Raw genomic sequence first — 16,223 nt, forward strand, 5'->3', positions numbered from 1 at the left:
TTTCCACTTGGGGCGGGGCGGCTAGGTTTTCCTTGCCATCATTCTCAGCAAACAATATAATTTGTCGTACATGTTAGGACTTGTCCTAGTAGAGAACCAATATACCATTCAAGGTTTCTGGCACTGGGAGAACAGTGACAACAGATTACCATGGGACTTCCATTCAGGGGCGACAGACAGTAAGCAGACAGGTAAAATATACAACTTGCTGGGCGGTGATAAGGGCTCTGACGCAGAATGATTAGTGTCGTCTACAAATGAGAAAATATTTACCTTTTTAAAAGGCAGAGAATAAAACTATATGTATGATCCCATTTTTGAAAAGAGGAAATAAGGCTGGGATCGGTGGCTCATGCCTATAATCCCAGCACTTTGGGAGGCCAAGGCGGGTAGATCACTTGGATCAGGAGTTTGAGACCAGTTTGGCCAACATGGTGAAACCTCGTCTCTACAAAAATACAAAAAAATTAGACGGTATGGTGGCGCACGCCTATATCCCAGGTACTTGGGAGGCCGAGACAGGTGAATCACTTGAACCCAGGAGGCGGAGGTTGCGGTTGCAGCAAGCCAAGATCGTGCTATTGCACTCCAGCCTGAGCAACAGAGTGAGACTTCATTTCAATAAAAAGAAAGAAAGGAGGAAATAGTACATATGTGCTTAACATATACATACATGGAAACAAATACCCAAAAATGCCGGGGAGGTGGTTATCTCTGAGAAGCAGCATTATGGGTAGCTTTTGTCTTCTTAAATAGACACTTGCCTGAGTTCATTTCTATAATGAGCAAGTATTGGTTCTATAATTATATTAACACTTTTTTTCTAAGCGAGAGATGACAGGAGCACCATTTAGAATGGGCTGACACTTGTAAGTCAGAGTCCCAGAGCGCTGTTGGCCAGTGTGAGGGAATCAGGCAGAGTTACATTATGGACGTTCCTTCTATCACCCGGTTCTCCCTGCTCACTCCCAGGTGGGACCAGATAGAATTTAGGCCCTCAACCGAAAAGAGGCCCGAAGCTGGGCCCTGGGGCTCTGTATACAAGCAAGGGCAGCCTGCAGTGAGGTAGCATAGCAGTTAGGAACGGGGACTGTGAGCTTCAGCCAGGGCCCCAGGCCTGGCTTCTTAACCTGGCGGTGTGACTTGAGCAAGTTACTTGACCTGTTCTCAGTTGCCACATAAAAAGATGATAGTGGTACTTACCTCCTGGGACTGTCGTGATGGACTTAGTGAAAAATTTTAGGCTGGGTGCGGTATCTCACGCCTATGATCCCAGCACTTTGGGAGGCCGAGGTGGACACATCACTAGAGGCCAGAAGTTTGAGACCAGCCTGGCCAACACTGCAGATGTTGGAGGAGACACCCCTTACCCTGGGTGGGTTGGGTACGAGCAGAAGCCACTGCACTGTTCCAGCCCAAGCTCGCTTCTTGAGGCCTCCCTCTGGGATATGCTCCCTCTTCTAAGCCTTGGAGTCAGGTAGACCTTGATTTGCTTCTTGGTTCCACCACTAGGTGATCTTCCTTGGGCAAGTGACCTGCCTTGGTCCTCACTTTCTTTAGATCTGTGAATTGGGCGGAGTCGCAGCTGGCTCCAGTTGTGAGGATGAAATGCACCAGGACTGCGCTGCCTGGTACCTAGCAGGTGTTCAGTAGACGCTTGCCACTCCCTCTTGCCTCCTCACCACAGGCTTCCCAGATCACCCCCTGGCCTTCCACACCGTCTGCCTGCCTCAGCTAGTGTTTCCTTCCCCCACACCCCTCCCCCGGGGGTTTCCATGGCCCTGACCCGCCAGGCATCGTCCCTACCCATTTCTCTCTATGCTGTTCACTTTTGCTGACCACATGTCAATAACCAGTGATGAGGCTGGGGCACACTTTGGAGCCACAGCCTCTAGGGTGAGCGGCATTATTGCTATGGCAACAAGAGGCAGCAGCCCTGAAGAGGGTGCCTGCTGAGCCGGCGGCCTGGGTCCCAGCTCTGCCTCCAGACTTACTAGCTGTGTGATCAGCTCATATTACTCGATGTCTCTGTGTCTCACCTTCCTTTCTGTACAGTGAGGAGAGTAGCAGCCTACCTTGTAAGTTTGTGAGGATAAGATGGCCCACAGGGCTTGGTGCACGATACGCGTACGGTCGGGCTTAGCGATTACTTCTGCTCTTCTGGTCACCCTAGGATTCGTGCTGACGGCCAGAGAAGATACCTTCGCTTTGGGGTTCAGTCCTCACACGCCCCATCCCCACATTGTGTCAGCTGCCCTTGGTCCTCTCTGATGACCCACTCCTCCAGGGACTTTCTTGTGGAGAGGACCGTCCACAGCCCTGTCCTTTTGCTGTCATGGTTGTCTAAAGACGTGCGTCCCGTCGTAATGACGAGAGGGAGCGGCAGAAAATGCTGTTTGCGCTATCTTGAAATTTAGTCACAAAGGAAACCAGGAAATTGTGTCAGACACTGAAAGACAAACAGCTAGAGAAAAACCATTGCTTGCTACAAACCGGAATTTGTGATTTCAGTTCAGCTCAACACGAGCACAAGCCACCAGGTTAGCTCCACAGTAAATGCCAGCAGTGCTTCCTGCCCTTTTGGATGCAGTGACATTTTTGACAAGTTGAGCTTTCTAGCACAGTCTTTCTAAATGTGATCCTGATGACCTTTGCCAGTGAAATACAGTGGTGACTCGGTGATGTGACTGTGGTACAGACCATCTGTCTGGGCTGCAGCTGTTGTGAGAAATTGGTTAGGGATGAAGAGAACATGACCTGGCTAGAATAACAAGCCACTGCACTGAGAGTGTTCTGGCCCCATCACGAGCCAAGAATCTGGAACCTGACTCTCTACATCACACTCACGCCCTGGTAGTCCTCCTGGAGAGCCCGAATAGTGCCCCCCGGGGGCATTTGATGAGTACATTCTAGCAAGTGTAAAGATGTTCTGAGGGCCATCTCCAAAAGTCACTCATCCTCCTAGTCACAAGGGACCTTGTGCCAGGTCCCTAAGTGATATTTGGCAAAAACAGCACGGTCCTCTCCTAAAGGCCTACAGGCCAGTAAGGGAGGGAGATGGGCTTTTTAAATGCAAGAGAGTGTCATGGAGCTGTCACAGAGGATGGCAGGGTAAGCCCAGGAACCATTCATTCACCCAGTGTTGAATTGAGCACCTACTATGTGCAGGGCACATAAAGGATACAAGTGAAACCAACAGGGTCCCTTGTACTCGTCGAGCTGGCATTCTAGATGGGGAGGTCAGCAGTAAACAAGTTAACCAACCAACATAGACACAGCGCAGGTTGCAAAGGTACCCTAAGAGAATACTGGGGACCTACCTGAGGGGCAGCATGTGAGGAACTCTGGGAACCCAGTGTGTCTAGAGAAGCAGAGGTAGCCAGGATTCGAACCTGTAGCTCCATTGGGCCTCATTAGAGGATGCTGAACTGACTCAAGAGTATAAGACTATTGAAGGGTTTTACATTAAGACTTTAAGGTGTTTTAAAGGTGATGATGATTGCTGTGTGGACAGTGGGTTGGCAGTGAGCTGGTAGAAGTTTGTGTTAAAGGTGGCAATTCAACCAATGGGGAAAGAACGGGCTGTCCAATAGATAGGTTCATATAATCGATTGACTAATTGGACACAATCAGAACCCTACTGTATGCCCTAGTTCATGCCGTCTACAAAAATAAATCCCAGGCTGGGCGCGGTGGCTCACGCCTGTAATCCCAGACTTTGGGAGGCCGAGGTGGGTGGATCACCTGAGGTCAGAAGTTCGAGACCAGCCTGGCCAACATGGTGAAGCCTCATCTCTACTAAAATACAAAAAAATTAGCTGGGCATGGTGGTGGGGCCTGTAACCCCAGCTGCTTGGGAGTCTGAAGTGGGAGACTCGCTTGAACCCTATGGGAGGCAGAGGTTGCAGTGAGCCAAGATCGCGCCATTGCACTCCAGCCTGGGAGACAAGAGTGAAACTCCATCTCAAAAAAATAAGAAGAAGGAATAAATCCCAGATATGATTAAAGAGCTAAAAACTGTGTGTGTGTGTGTGTGTGTATGTTTTTTTGTTTTTTGGAGACAGAGCCTTGCTTTGTCACCTAGGCTGGAGTCCAGTGATACGATCTTGGCTCACTACAACCTCCGCCTCCTGGGTTCAAGTGATTCTCCTCTCTCAGCCTCCTGAGTAGCTGGGATTACAGGCATGCGCCACCATGCCCAGCTAATTTTTGTATTTTAGTAGAATTGGAGTTTCACCACGTTGGTCAGGCTGTTCTTGAACTTCTGACCTTGTGATCCACCTGCCTTGGCCTCCCAAAGTGCTGGTATTACAGGCATGAGCCACCACGCCTAGCCCTATACGTATATTTTTAACAGAAGCAAATATTTATTTTTAATGTAGGAGACTATTTATTTATGAGTTAGGTTCTCACTTTGTCACCCAGGCTGGAGTGCAGTGACCCAATCCCCAATCACAGCTCACTGCAGCCTCTTACTCCTAGGCTCAAGCAATCCTCCTGCCTCAGCCTCCTGAGTAGCTGGGACTACAGGCCCATACCACCACGCCCGGCCAATTTTTAAAATGTTTTTGCAGAAATGTGGGTCTCACTATGTTGCCCAGGCCGGTCTTGGACTCCTGGTTTCAAGTGATCCTCCTGCCAGTCTTGGCCTCCCAAAGCACTGAGATTACACCTACTGCACCCAGCCTCTTTTAAAAAAATAATAATAATAATTTTGAGATAGAAAACAAGACACAAAACCCAGAAACTTTAAAAAAAGATGCATACATTTGACTATATAAAAATTTTTAACTTTAGTAAAACAAAAGACTAAAAGGCAAATGAGAGATGGAGAGAATATATTTGCAATATCTATAACAGACTAAGTTAATATTTGGAATATAAAGAGTTCTTTGAATTCATAATAAAAATAGTAGCAATAAAAAATTAGGCCAAGAACGGGAAAAGGCAGTAGCCAATAAACATGTGAAAAGATATCCAATCCACTAGTGATTAAGGAAATGAAAATTCAAACACTAAGATAAAGTTTCCATTCTTTTTAAATACTGGTAATCTGTTTTGGCAAGATTCCCTGTGTAGGGAGACAGGGAATCATCTCTTGTGAAATTTTAACTCTCTTGTATTATCTCTTTTGGATAATATTTTGGTAACAACAAAATCTTAAATGTGCATATGCTTTCACTCAGTAACTTCACTTTTAGGAATCTATCATTAATATTCATACAAATACAAAAAAGTACGTCTAATTCTTTGCACGGTTGTTTGTATTAATGAAAAACTGGAGATGTGCTACATACCCACCAATAAAAGATGAATGCCTCTCGCTCTCAACCAGAGGCAGTTTTGCCCCCCACAGGACCCTTGGCAATGTCTGGAGACACTTCTGGTTGTTGCAGGTGGGGAGTGGGTAAAGATTGGTGTCTCGTAGGTAGAGGCCAGGATGCTGTGATAAGACAACCTTAGGACAGCCACCTGCAACAAAGAATTATCCAGCCCCCAAATGTCAGCAATGCCAAGGGTGAGAAACCCTGGGCTAAATAAAGTCATACTGGGGAATACAATGTAGCCAATGAAAAGAAAAGGTAGATTTATGGCCGGGCGCGGTGGCTCACGCCAGTAATCCCAGCACTTTGGGAGGCCGAGGTGGGTGGATCCTGAGGTCAAGAGATCGAGACCATCCTGGCCAACATGATAAAACCCCATCTCTACTAAAAATACAAAAAATTAGCAGGGCGTGGTGGCGCATGCCTGTAATCCCAGCTACTCTGGAGGCTGAGACAGCAGAATCGCTTGAACCCAGGAGGCAGAGGTTGTGGTGAGCCAAGAATGGGCCATTGCACTCCAACCTGGGTAACAAGAGCGAAACTCTGTCTCAAAAAAATAAAAAGGTAGATTTATATTTGTATGACATTGTAGATCTCTAAGATGTGTCTTTTTTTTTTTTTTTTTTTTTTATAAAGACAGGGTTTCACCACGTTGGTCAGGCTGGTCTTGAACTCCCGACCTCAGGTGATCTGCCTGCCTTGGCCTCCAAAGTGCTTGGATTACAGGCGTGAGCCACAGCGCCCTGCCAAGACGTGTCATTTTAAAACTGCTTTTTTGAAACTTATACGTGATTCTTACAATGTAAGAAAATAAGTGGATTTTTAAAACTGCTAAATATCCCTTCCCCTCCCCAGAGCCAAGCGCTGTTACCAGCTTCTTGTGTGTCCTTCCAGAACTGCCCCCAGCATGTTTGCACCGCCTTGCACTCAGTGCAAACATAGACTCTGGTTCTTGCTATGCTGCAAGCAGGTTGCTGTGCAGTTACATTCAGAAATCGGGTGCGTCACTGAGCTGCCCACGACATGGAGCTGAGGACCTCTGACGTAGTTCCTAGATCACTCTCCCTCCCTTGGGTTTCTATGGCATTTTCATCTATAGATACAAAAGAAAACGAAGTGCTGGGGGCACCGAACACGGGCAGGATTCTGAAGTGAGATTCTGATGTTGGTGAGCGAGACAGGGCCTAGAGGAAGCCTCGGGGCAGGTTTCTCAGCCAGTGGGTGTTAATGATGCCTTTAACAGGGAGGGAGGCAGGGGTAAGCCCCTTACACTCAGCGCAGAATTCAGACAGACCACATTGAGAGCATACCACATTCCTCTTCCTGCCTGCCCACTGCCAAGCAGTCATTTATGGGCCAGCTTCCAGGCTCTGAATCCTTCCACGTCTCCGACTTTCCGAACAAGCCTGGCTTTCATCTCCTGGGGATTTCCTGGAAAGCATCTTAGAGTCGGGTCTGAGACTTTCGATGTTGGCTTTCATCGGTTACTTCCCCTCCTCCTGCCTCCTCTCACTGAGGTCTCATTCCAAGGTCAGATGCAGGGAGAGTGGGGTTGGGTGACCTACCAGCATCCAGCTCAGGGCTTCCAAAACAAAAGGTGTCTGGTGCTGTCTTCAGCCAGACACAGGCACACTCAGTGGACCAAACTTGGCAGAGGCACGAGGTCTCAGGTCTGCTGAGAAAATGCTCCCAAGCCTGGGTGGCAGGAGACAGGGTCCCGAGACCAGCAGACACCTTTCCATCCCAGCTCAGAAGCGGGCATCTCCTGAAAACTGCCTCTTGAGTTTTCTCTAGAGATTTTTCATCTTAGACATCAAAATCTCATCTCTTTCTGGAAGGATGCTCAGCCAGGCTGAGAACCTGCGCAAACTTTCCGGCACCTGGCTGGCTGCGGGTGTACACTCAAGCCGCAACCAGACGAGTTTGGTCCCAGAGTCCTCGGGGGACCATCACCGTTCTCGGATCATGTCAGCTTGCTTCATCTCTTGTGAAATTCTAACTCTCTGGTCCTTCAAAAAACTCATCTCTTCTTTCTAGTAAGAATTCTGACAGAATGGAGTCAGAATGGACACAGGTTTCGGGGAGTGATACTTCTAATCTGGAATTCTAATTCTAACTCTGCGGTGTCATGGCTGGTCTCTGGAACCCTGGCTTTGAGTTGAGGGCTCTTGCAGTGTTCCTTTTAAATCCCTGGACATGGCTGGGTGTGGTGGCTCACACCTGTAATCTCAGCATTTTGGGAGGTTGAGGTGGGTGGATCACTTGAGGTCAGGAGTTCGAGACCAGCCTGACCAATATGGTAAAACCCTGTCTCTAATGAAAATACAAAACTAGTCAGGCATGGTGATGTGCACCTGCAGTCCCATCCACTCGGGAAGCTGAGACAAGAGAATCACTTGAACCCAGGAGGCGGAGGTTGCAGTGAGCTGAGGTCGTACCATTGCACTCCAACCTGGGCGACAGAGCAAAACTCCATCTCAATAAAATAAAGTAAATAAAATAAAATAACCCCTAGACATTTATGTTAGATATTTTATTTTCATGACAGTTCAATATAAAAGAACAAATTATTATGAGAGGAGCTAGAAGGCACCTTAAGAGGCAAGTGAACCCTTTGGACAGCATCACATTGAAGTGACTCTACACAGAAGCACCCGTCTTCCGGGAGGCTCCCAGCCTCTTCTCTCTATCCTGCAGCCAGAACCCTGACCTCCAGTCCTCTGAATTCAGGACTGTTTGTTCCTTTGCTTTTCTAACGGGGAACATGAAGAGGGCTGAGAGGGCTGGAGCTGGCGAGAGGAGGGCAGGGATACAGATACACGCCCCAGCGCCTCTTCCCCGCTGCTGTCTCTCTCTTTCTTTCTTCTGCTTCACCTTTCCTTTTTTTTTTTTTTAACTTGTATATTAAGTTCAGGGGTACCTCTGCAGGTTTGTTATATAGGTAAATGTGTCGTGCAGGGGGTTGTACAGATTATTTTGTCACCCAGGTATTAAGTCTCTAAATAATTCAAGGGGACCCAACATTTGCAGAAGTTACCTAGTGACTTTAGAAGAATTTCTGAAAAGTTTGGTGTCAGTCAAATTTTTTTTTTATTTTATTTAATGTGCTGGCTATTTGAAGTTGGAATGAATGAATCCTTGGGGAAAAAGGAAGCTTTCAAGAGCGCACGTAAGCACACACCATGCTCTGGCTTAGTTAGATTTTCTAAAATCGGGCTTTGCTAAAGAAGAGCATCTGGTAGTCAGCCATAGGCCAACTGAACCAAATTCAGGAAGTCTTATTTCATGAGCAAATTCTCAGAGAGGTTTGAGACGTTTCTGACAGAGCAGGAATGTACTTCCTACTGCCCACTGCTCAGCCCTGGCAGCTCAGAGCTGGAAGACCCGCACACGTCCCTTTTGTTGGGAAACTTCCACAACCCTGTGTCACCATGAAAAAGAGCTAACTTTGTCTTCAACGAACAGTTGGAAAATTATTTTAATTTTTGCATTATATGAGATGCAAAATTGCCTCTCTACCTAGGAATCACACTGCATAATCTTACATTATCTGCATTTTCAGTCATGCCTTGAATAAAAATACTTGAGTTCATGAGGAGGTCAGGTAGGGTTGGGAAGACCCCTAGACTTCCCCCATATAGATGTGGCCTGGAAGTAAGACTGATGCACAGCAAAGCCCTGGCGACCATGCATACTCCCGAGTAAGGCAGAGGAGTGATTCATCGTATCACCACGGCTGGCTAGCTTCAGAGGAACCGAGAAAATGAAAACACATGTGTTGCTCATTAGCAAAGGGAAATACAGAAATGCTGGGGGACTCTGTGTGTCAGAGCCACACTCTTCTGCTGTGATCTGGTAAGCAGAGCACTCTCCATGCCCACTTCAAGCTTCCAGCTGAGGGTTCTCTTTTAGCTGTTGTACCTATTGCTGAGGACCTTGATAGAGGGCTAGCAACAAGCGGCTTTAGAAAATAAGAGCATTGGCAGGGTGCGATGGCTCAAGCCTGTAATCCCAGCACTTTGGGAGGCCAAGGTGGGCGGATCACGAGGTCAAGAGATCGAGATCAGTCTGGCCAACATGGTGAAACCTCGTCTCTACTAAAAATACAAAAAATTAGCCAGGCATGGTGGTGCGTGCCTGCGGTCCCAGCTATTCGGGATGCTGAGGCAGGAGAATTGCTTGAAACTGGAAAACGGAAGTTGCAGTGAGCCAGGATCACGCCACTGCACTCCAGCCTGGCAATAGAGTGGGACTCTGTCTCAAGAAAAAAAAGAAGAAGAAAATAGCATTTCAGCATCAACCGTTTTAACTGGAGTTAGATCCATTTTGTGACTGGATTTGATTTTTATGTTTTAGAGACAGAGTCTCCCTCTGTCTTGCAGGCTGGAGTGCAGTGACATGATCATAGCTCACTGCAATCTCAACTTCCTAGGCTCAATGGATCCTCCCACCTCAGCCTCCCACACAGCTGGGACCACAGGTGCATGCCACCACGCCCGACTGGTTTTTGTATTTTTTGTAGAGACAGGGTCTTGCTTGTTGCCCAGGTTGGTCTCCTGGTTCAGGTGATCCACCCGCCTCGGCCTCCCAAAGTGCTGCGATTGCAGGCGTGAGCCACCACACCAGCCCCCATTTTGTGATTTAATTTTCATTGTAGATTGACATTTTCTATCGCAAAATATTTCAGCAGTAGTACCGTAGTTGAGGGGCCACGTTTGGGGCTGGGGCTGGGTAGTTCTTTACTACGGGAGCTATCCTGTTTACTGCAGGTGTTCAGCAGCACCCTGGCCTCTACCCACTAAAGGCCAGTAGTAACCTCCTAACCCTGCAAACTGTGTAAACCAAAAATGTATCCACACATTGCCAAATGTCCCATAGGAAACAAAATCACACACCCATACACATACACCCACACACACACACACTCACACACTTTTAAGAATCACTGCTCTGGCCAGGCAAGGTGGCTTACGCCTATAATCACAGCACTTTGGGGAGCTGAGGCAGGCAGATCACTTGAGGTCAGGAGTTTGAGACCAGTCTGGCCAACATGGGGAAACTCCATCTCTACTAAACATCAAAAAATTAGCTGGGCATAGTTGTGTGCACCTATAGTCCCAGCTACTAAGGAGGCTGAGGCAGAAGAATCGCTTGAACCTGGTAGACAAAAGTTGCAGTAAGCCAAGGTCACGCCACTGCACTCCAGCCTGGGCGACAAACCAAGACGCCATCTAAAAAAAAACAAAAACAAAAACACTGCTCTATACGAAAGAGGCAATATAAAATAATCTTTTTCCTAAATTGGTTGTGCATTTAAAATAGATTCCTGGCTGGGAACAGTGACTTACGCCCGTAATCCCAGCACTTTGGGAGGTTGAGGCGGGTGGATCACTTGAGTTCAGAAGTTTGAGACCAGCCTGGGCCATATGGCAAAACCCCATCTCTACTAAAAGTTAAAAACATTAGCTAGGCATGGTGGCACACGCCTGTAATCCTAGCCACTTGAGAAGCTGAGGTGGGAGGATGGCTTGAGCCCAGGAGGCAGAGGACGCAGTGAGCCGAGACTGTTTCTCTGCATTTCAGCCTGGGAGACAGAGCCAGACCCTATCTCAAAAAAACAAAAACAAAATAAATAAATAAAATAGATTCTAAGATTTGACACACATTGAGCCCTGTATGTTACTGGTTTGTTCCCGGTATGGAGTAGACAAGGATTTCTTCTCTTTGAGTGGCCTTCACAGAAACCCAGACTCTTCCTCACTCAGTGTACTCTCTTGCACTCATGTATCGCTGATAATGTTCATCTGATTATTAATTCAGTGGTAGGCCGTTAATTCTGCATGTTCACTTGTGCAGCGATATTTCTTAGTGAGCTCTCGCCACATGCCCTGGTGGGGGGCGGCCTCACCTCTTAAAACAGGATTTCCGCACCGTTGAGCACCCGTCCACCTTTCTCAGCTTGTTATGAGAGCTGACACTTCTGGGAGGTAGAAATGCATCTGGCATGGAGGAGCTTGGTCCCTAGAATCAGACAGACCTGGATTCGAATCCTACTTCTACTGCTTACAAGCCAGACAGCCTTGGACTGATGAGTGAACCTGCATGCCTCTGTTTCCCCATATGACCATGGGGATGATTTTGTCTACCTGGCAGGGTTCTGCATGGCCTTAGCGAGATCACATATATCAGACATCAGTAAATGGTAACTTGTGCTCTGTCAATCGATAGCTGTAAGGTATGAATTGCCATCTTTGTAGGTCAAAAAACCATCAAATGTTGGCAACTTCATACAGTTGGACCTAATATGGAAACTCCAGGTCACCATCATGCTGTATTCTTTGCTCTGTGGATGTCCAGCAGATGAAAGGGGTGGCTCAGCTTTGTTATTTTCCTGCTCCTTCTGAGGAGGCCTGCTGCTGGCACAATCTAACAGACTTCGTGGGGGACAAAGTCAGTCTCTGCCATCATCAGTGTTCACAACCAGCATGTAGTTTTCAAATTGCGTCCCACGTGAAATTGCACTTTTCCAACCTTCCAGCCAGTTTGTGTGGAAATAACCATTGTATTGTATTAATAGCAGTTCTTCAACTCGGGCCTGCCAGAGGGATGCTTGGTTTGTTTTCTGTTTGTTCTCTGGGTATCCGTCTTGGACAAACAGTTCTCTGATGTCTCTGTATTTATGTGGCAGGTCACCCTGCTGATTGCCTTCATATGCGTGCGGAGCTCCCTGTGGACCGACTACAGTGCCTACAGCTACTTTGAAGTGGTCACCATTTGCGACTTGATAATGATCCTCGCCTTTTACCTGGTCCACCTCTTCCGCTTCTACCGCGTGCTCACCTGTATCAGCTGGCCCCTGTCGGTAAGAGCCTGGCCCTGTCCTCTGCGTGCAGAAGTCAGGATGCTGGCTGGCGCACTGAGACCTGACGGAGTTTTTCCCGTCTGCCCATCTCACCTCTTTAACCATTCTTTGCCGCCTCTGCCCTGAATTTCCTATTTGGTGGACATCTCTGCCTGATATCCTGCTGGTTTTTAAAACTCACTTTCCAGCTATAGGAAGGCTGTGGATATTGCTCCAGTGCCTATTTCCTCAAGCAATAGAGAATGGCTGTGTGTGTGTGAGCTGGGAAAAGAAACACAGAAGGAAACGGTAGGTGAAGATGATGGGTATGGATGCCGTTGTGAGGATTCAGTGATAGGATCTCTGGCTAAAAGGGACTAGTGGGGGCTGAGGAGACAGTCCGAAGTTGCCAGGCTTTTTCTTCCCACTCTATTACTTTTTTTAAGCTTCATTGATAGGCAGTTCACATGCTGTATCGTTCACCCATTTCAAGTGTACAATTCAATGGAGTTTAGTCTATTTCCAGAGTTGTATAACCATCACTATAATTTTAGAACATTTTCATCATTTCAAAAAGAAATTCCATACCTTTTAGCTGTCACCTCCCTACCACTCCTCCCTTCAGCCCTAAACCATCACTAATCTTCTGTCTCTAAAATTTTTCTACTCTGGACATTTCTTGTAAATGGAATTGTATATGTGGTGTTTTGTAACTGGCATCTTTCACTCAGCAGAATGTTTTCATGGCTCATCTGTATTGTAGCAGGTATCAGTACTTCATTCCTTTTTTTCTTTTCAGAGACAGGGTCTCACCCTGTCACCCAGCCTTCAGTGCAGTGATGTGACCATGACTCACTGCGGCCTCAACCTCCCAGGCTCAAGTGTTCCTCCCACCTCAGCCTCCTGCGTAGCGGGGACTACAGGTGCATGCCACCACACCTGGCTAATTTTTGCATTTTTTTTTTTTACAGAGATGAGGTTTTACTGTGTTGCCCAGGCCGGTCTCAAACTCCTGGACTCCAGCAATCCTCCCACCTTCACCTCCCAAAGTTCTGGGATTACAGGCATGAGCCACCATGCCAGCCCTTTTTATAACCAAATATTACTTCATTGTAAGGCTAGACCAGACTGCATTTCATTTTTCATTCATCATCAGTGGATCTTTGGGTTGTTTTCATCTTTTGGCCATTATGAATAATGCTGCTACGAACATTCATATACAAGTTTTTTGTGTGGACATATTTTCATTTTTGTTTGGTATATATCTCAGAGTGAAATTGCTGAGTCATAGGGTCACTTTGTATTTAATTGTTTGAGGAACTGCCAGACTGTACGCCAAAGCGGCTGCACTGTTTTACATTCCCACCAGGAGTATATGAAGGTTTCAGTTTCACCACATCCTTGCCAACACCTATTATCTGACTTTCTGATTCCAGCCATTCTAGTGAGTGTAAAGTGTTATTTCCTGTGGTTTTGATTTTCATTTCTCCAATGACTAGTGATGTTAATTATCCTTCCATGTGCTTTTTGGCCATTTTTATATTTTCTTTGAAGACATTATTCGAGACCTTTGCCTGTTTTTTAATTAGGTTATTTGTCTTTTCATTATTGAGTTATGGGAATTCTTTCTATAGCCTTGATAAAAGTGCCTTATCAGCTATATGATTTGAAAATATTTTCTCCCATTCTGTTGTTTTTCACTTTTTTGATGGTGTCCTTTAAAGCACAAGTTTTTAATTTTGATAAATTCAGTTTATCTGTTTTTTTCTTTTTTAGCTCATGTTTTTCTTCTCATATGTAAGAAGCCATTGCCAAATTCGGATTGTGAAAATTTACTTCTATGTTTTCTTCCAAGAGTTTTATAGTTTTAGTTCATACATTTAGGTATTTGATCCATTTTGAGTTAGTGTTTTTTGCATATGGTGTGAGGTAAGGGTTCAATTTCATTCTATTGCATGTAGATATCCAGTTATTCCAGCAACATATGTTGAAAGACTCTTCCTTCCCCCATTGAATCGTATTGGCAACCTTGTTGAAATCAGTTGACCATTAAACACATGAATTTATTTCTGTACTCTCAGTTCTATTCCAATGATCTATATGTCTATCTTTATGCCATTATCACACTATTTTGATTACTGTAGCCTTGTAGTACATTGTAAAACTAGGAAATGTGAGGCCTCCCAATTTGTTCTTCTTTTTTAGAATTGATTTGGATCATTACAATTCCAAATGATTTTTAGAACCAGGTTTTCAATTTCTACAAAAATCAGCTGGAATTGTAATAAGAATTATGTTGAATCCATAGATCAATTTGGAGAATATTTCAATCCTAATATGAACTCTTATGATCCATAAACATGGGAAGTTTTTCCATTTTTTAAGATAATCTTTTATTTTTTTCAATGTTTTGTAGTTTTCAGAGCAAAAGTTTTGGGGTTTTTCTGTTTTGCTTGAAATAGGATCTTGCTCTGTTACCCAGGCTGGAGTGCAGAGGCAAGATCATAGCTCCCTGCATCCTCAAACTTCTGAGCTCAAGCAATCCTCTTGCTTCAGCCTCCCAAAATGCTGAGACTACAGGAATGAGCCACTGTGCCTGACCTGAAATTTTTAAATTAAATTTGTGTCTAAGTATTTTATTCTTTTTGATGCTATTTTAAATGGATTTTTCCTTAATTTCCAGATTGTTCATTGCAAGTGTATAGGAGTCCAATTACTTTTGCATATTGATTTGTGCCCTCCACTGTGCTTAACTACTTAGTAGTTCTAATATATTTTTCTAATATATTTTTAGTGGATTCCATAGGATATACTATAAACGATCTGCAAATAGAGATAGTTTTACTTCTTCCTTTATAATCTAAATGCCATTTATTTCATTGTTTTGCCTTATTGCAAGAAATGAACTGAATAAATTAGATATTGAATAGAAATGGCAATGCAGCCATCATCATCTCTTTCATGTTAGGTGGAAAGCATTCCTTCTTTCATCATTAAATGCAACATTGGGTGTGAGCGTTTTGTAGGTACCCTTTATCAAGCTGAGGAAGTTCACTTCTAGTACTACTTTGTTGAGTGTTTTTATCGTAAAACAGTGTTAGATTTTGTCAAATGCTTTTTCCATATCTACTGAGGTGACAAGATGGGTTTTTCTCCCATTATTCTGTTAATACCGTGTCTTACATTGTTGTTGTTGTGTGTGTTTGTCGGTGTATTTTTGTTTGTTTTTGAGACAGGGTCTTGCTCTGTCATCCAGGCCGAAGTGCAGTGGTATAATTATGACTCACTGCAGCCTTTATTTCTCAGGCTCAAGCAATCTTCCCACCTCAGCCTCCTACGAAGCTGGCACCACAGGTGTGCACCACCATGCCTGGCATTTTTTTTTTGGGGGGGGCAGAGATGAGGTCTCCCAATGTTGTCCAGGCTGATCTTGAACTCCTGGGCTCAAGTGATCCTCCTTCCTCGGCCTCCCAAAATATGGGGATTATAGGCATGAGCCCCCACACCTGGCCTGATTAGTTTGTATATGTTGAACCAATCTTGCATTTGTGAGGTGAATTCCATTTGGCCATACTGTATAACCCATTTCATATGCTGGTGGATTCAGTTTGCTAATATTTTGTTGAAGAGTTTTTGCATCTATATTTAAAAGAGATATGGGTCTGTAGTTTTCTTTTTTTCTAATGTTCATCTGGTTCCAGTATCAAGGTAATACTGACCTCACAGAATAATTTAGGAAATATTCCCTCCTATCTATTAAAAGAGTTTGTGCAGAATTGGTATTAATTATTCCTTAAATGTTTGGTAGCATTCAGCAGTGACACCATCTGAGTCTGGGCTCTTTTTGTGGGTAATTTTTTTTTTTATTGTTAATTCAAACTCAATTTTGCAATCTTTTCAGATTGATTGTGTCATTTATTCTGGAATCAATTTCAGTAGTATATATGTCTAGGAATTTGTCCATTTCATCTAAGTCATTGAATTTATTGGCATGCAATTGTTTATTGTATTTCTTATATCCTTTTTATTTCTGTAAGTGCAGTAGTGTTTCCTCTTTC

General features: G+C 45.0%; 1 protein-coding gene across 6 annotated transcripts in view; it reads left to right on the forward strand.

Moving 5' to 3' along the window:
• Nucleotides 1-16,223, forward strand: part of CMTM7 (CKLF like MARVEL transmembrane domain containing 7) — a 95,819-nt gene that overhangs the window by 36,446 nt on the left and 43,150 nt on the right. For all 6 annotated transcript variants that reach the window (XM_032268637.1, XM_032268606.1, XM_032268621.1 and 3 more), the window contains exon 2: nt 12,013-12,186. In XM_032268637.1, the coding sequence (XP_032124528.1) occupies nt 12,013-12,186 (174 nt within the window). The remainder of the gene's footprint in view (nt 1-12,012; nt 12,187-16,223) is intronic.

This window comes from Sapajus apella, unplaced genomic scaffold (assembly GCF_009761245.1).
Source record: "Sapajus apella isolate SASKATOON/1434 unplaced genomic scaffold, GSC_monkey_1.0 scaffold4, whole genome shotgun sequence".
Lineage (NCBI taxonomy): Eukaryota > Metazoa > Chordata > Mammalia > Primates > Cebidae > Sapajus > Sapajus apella.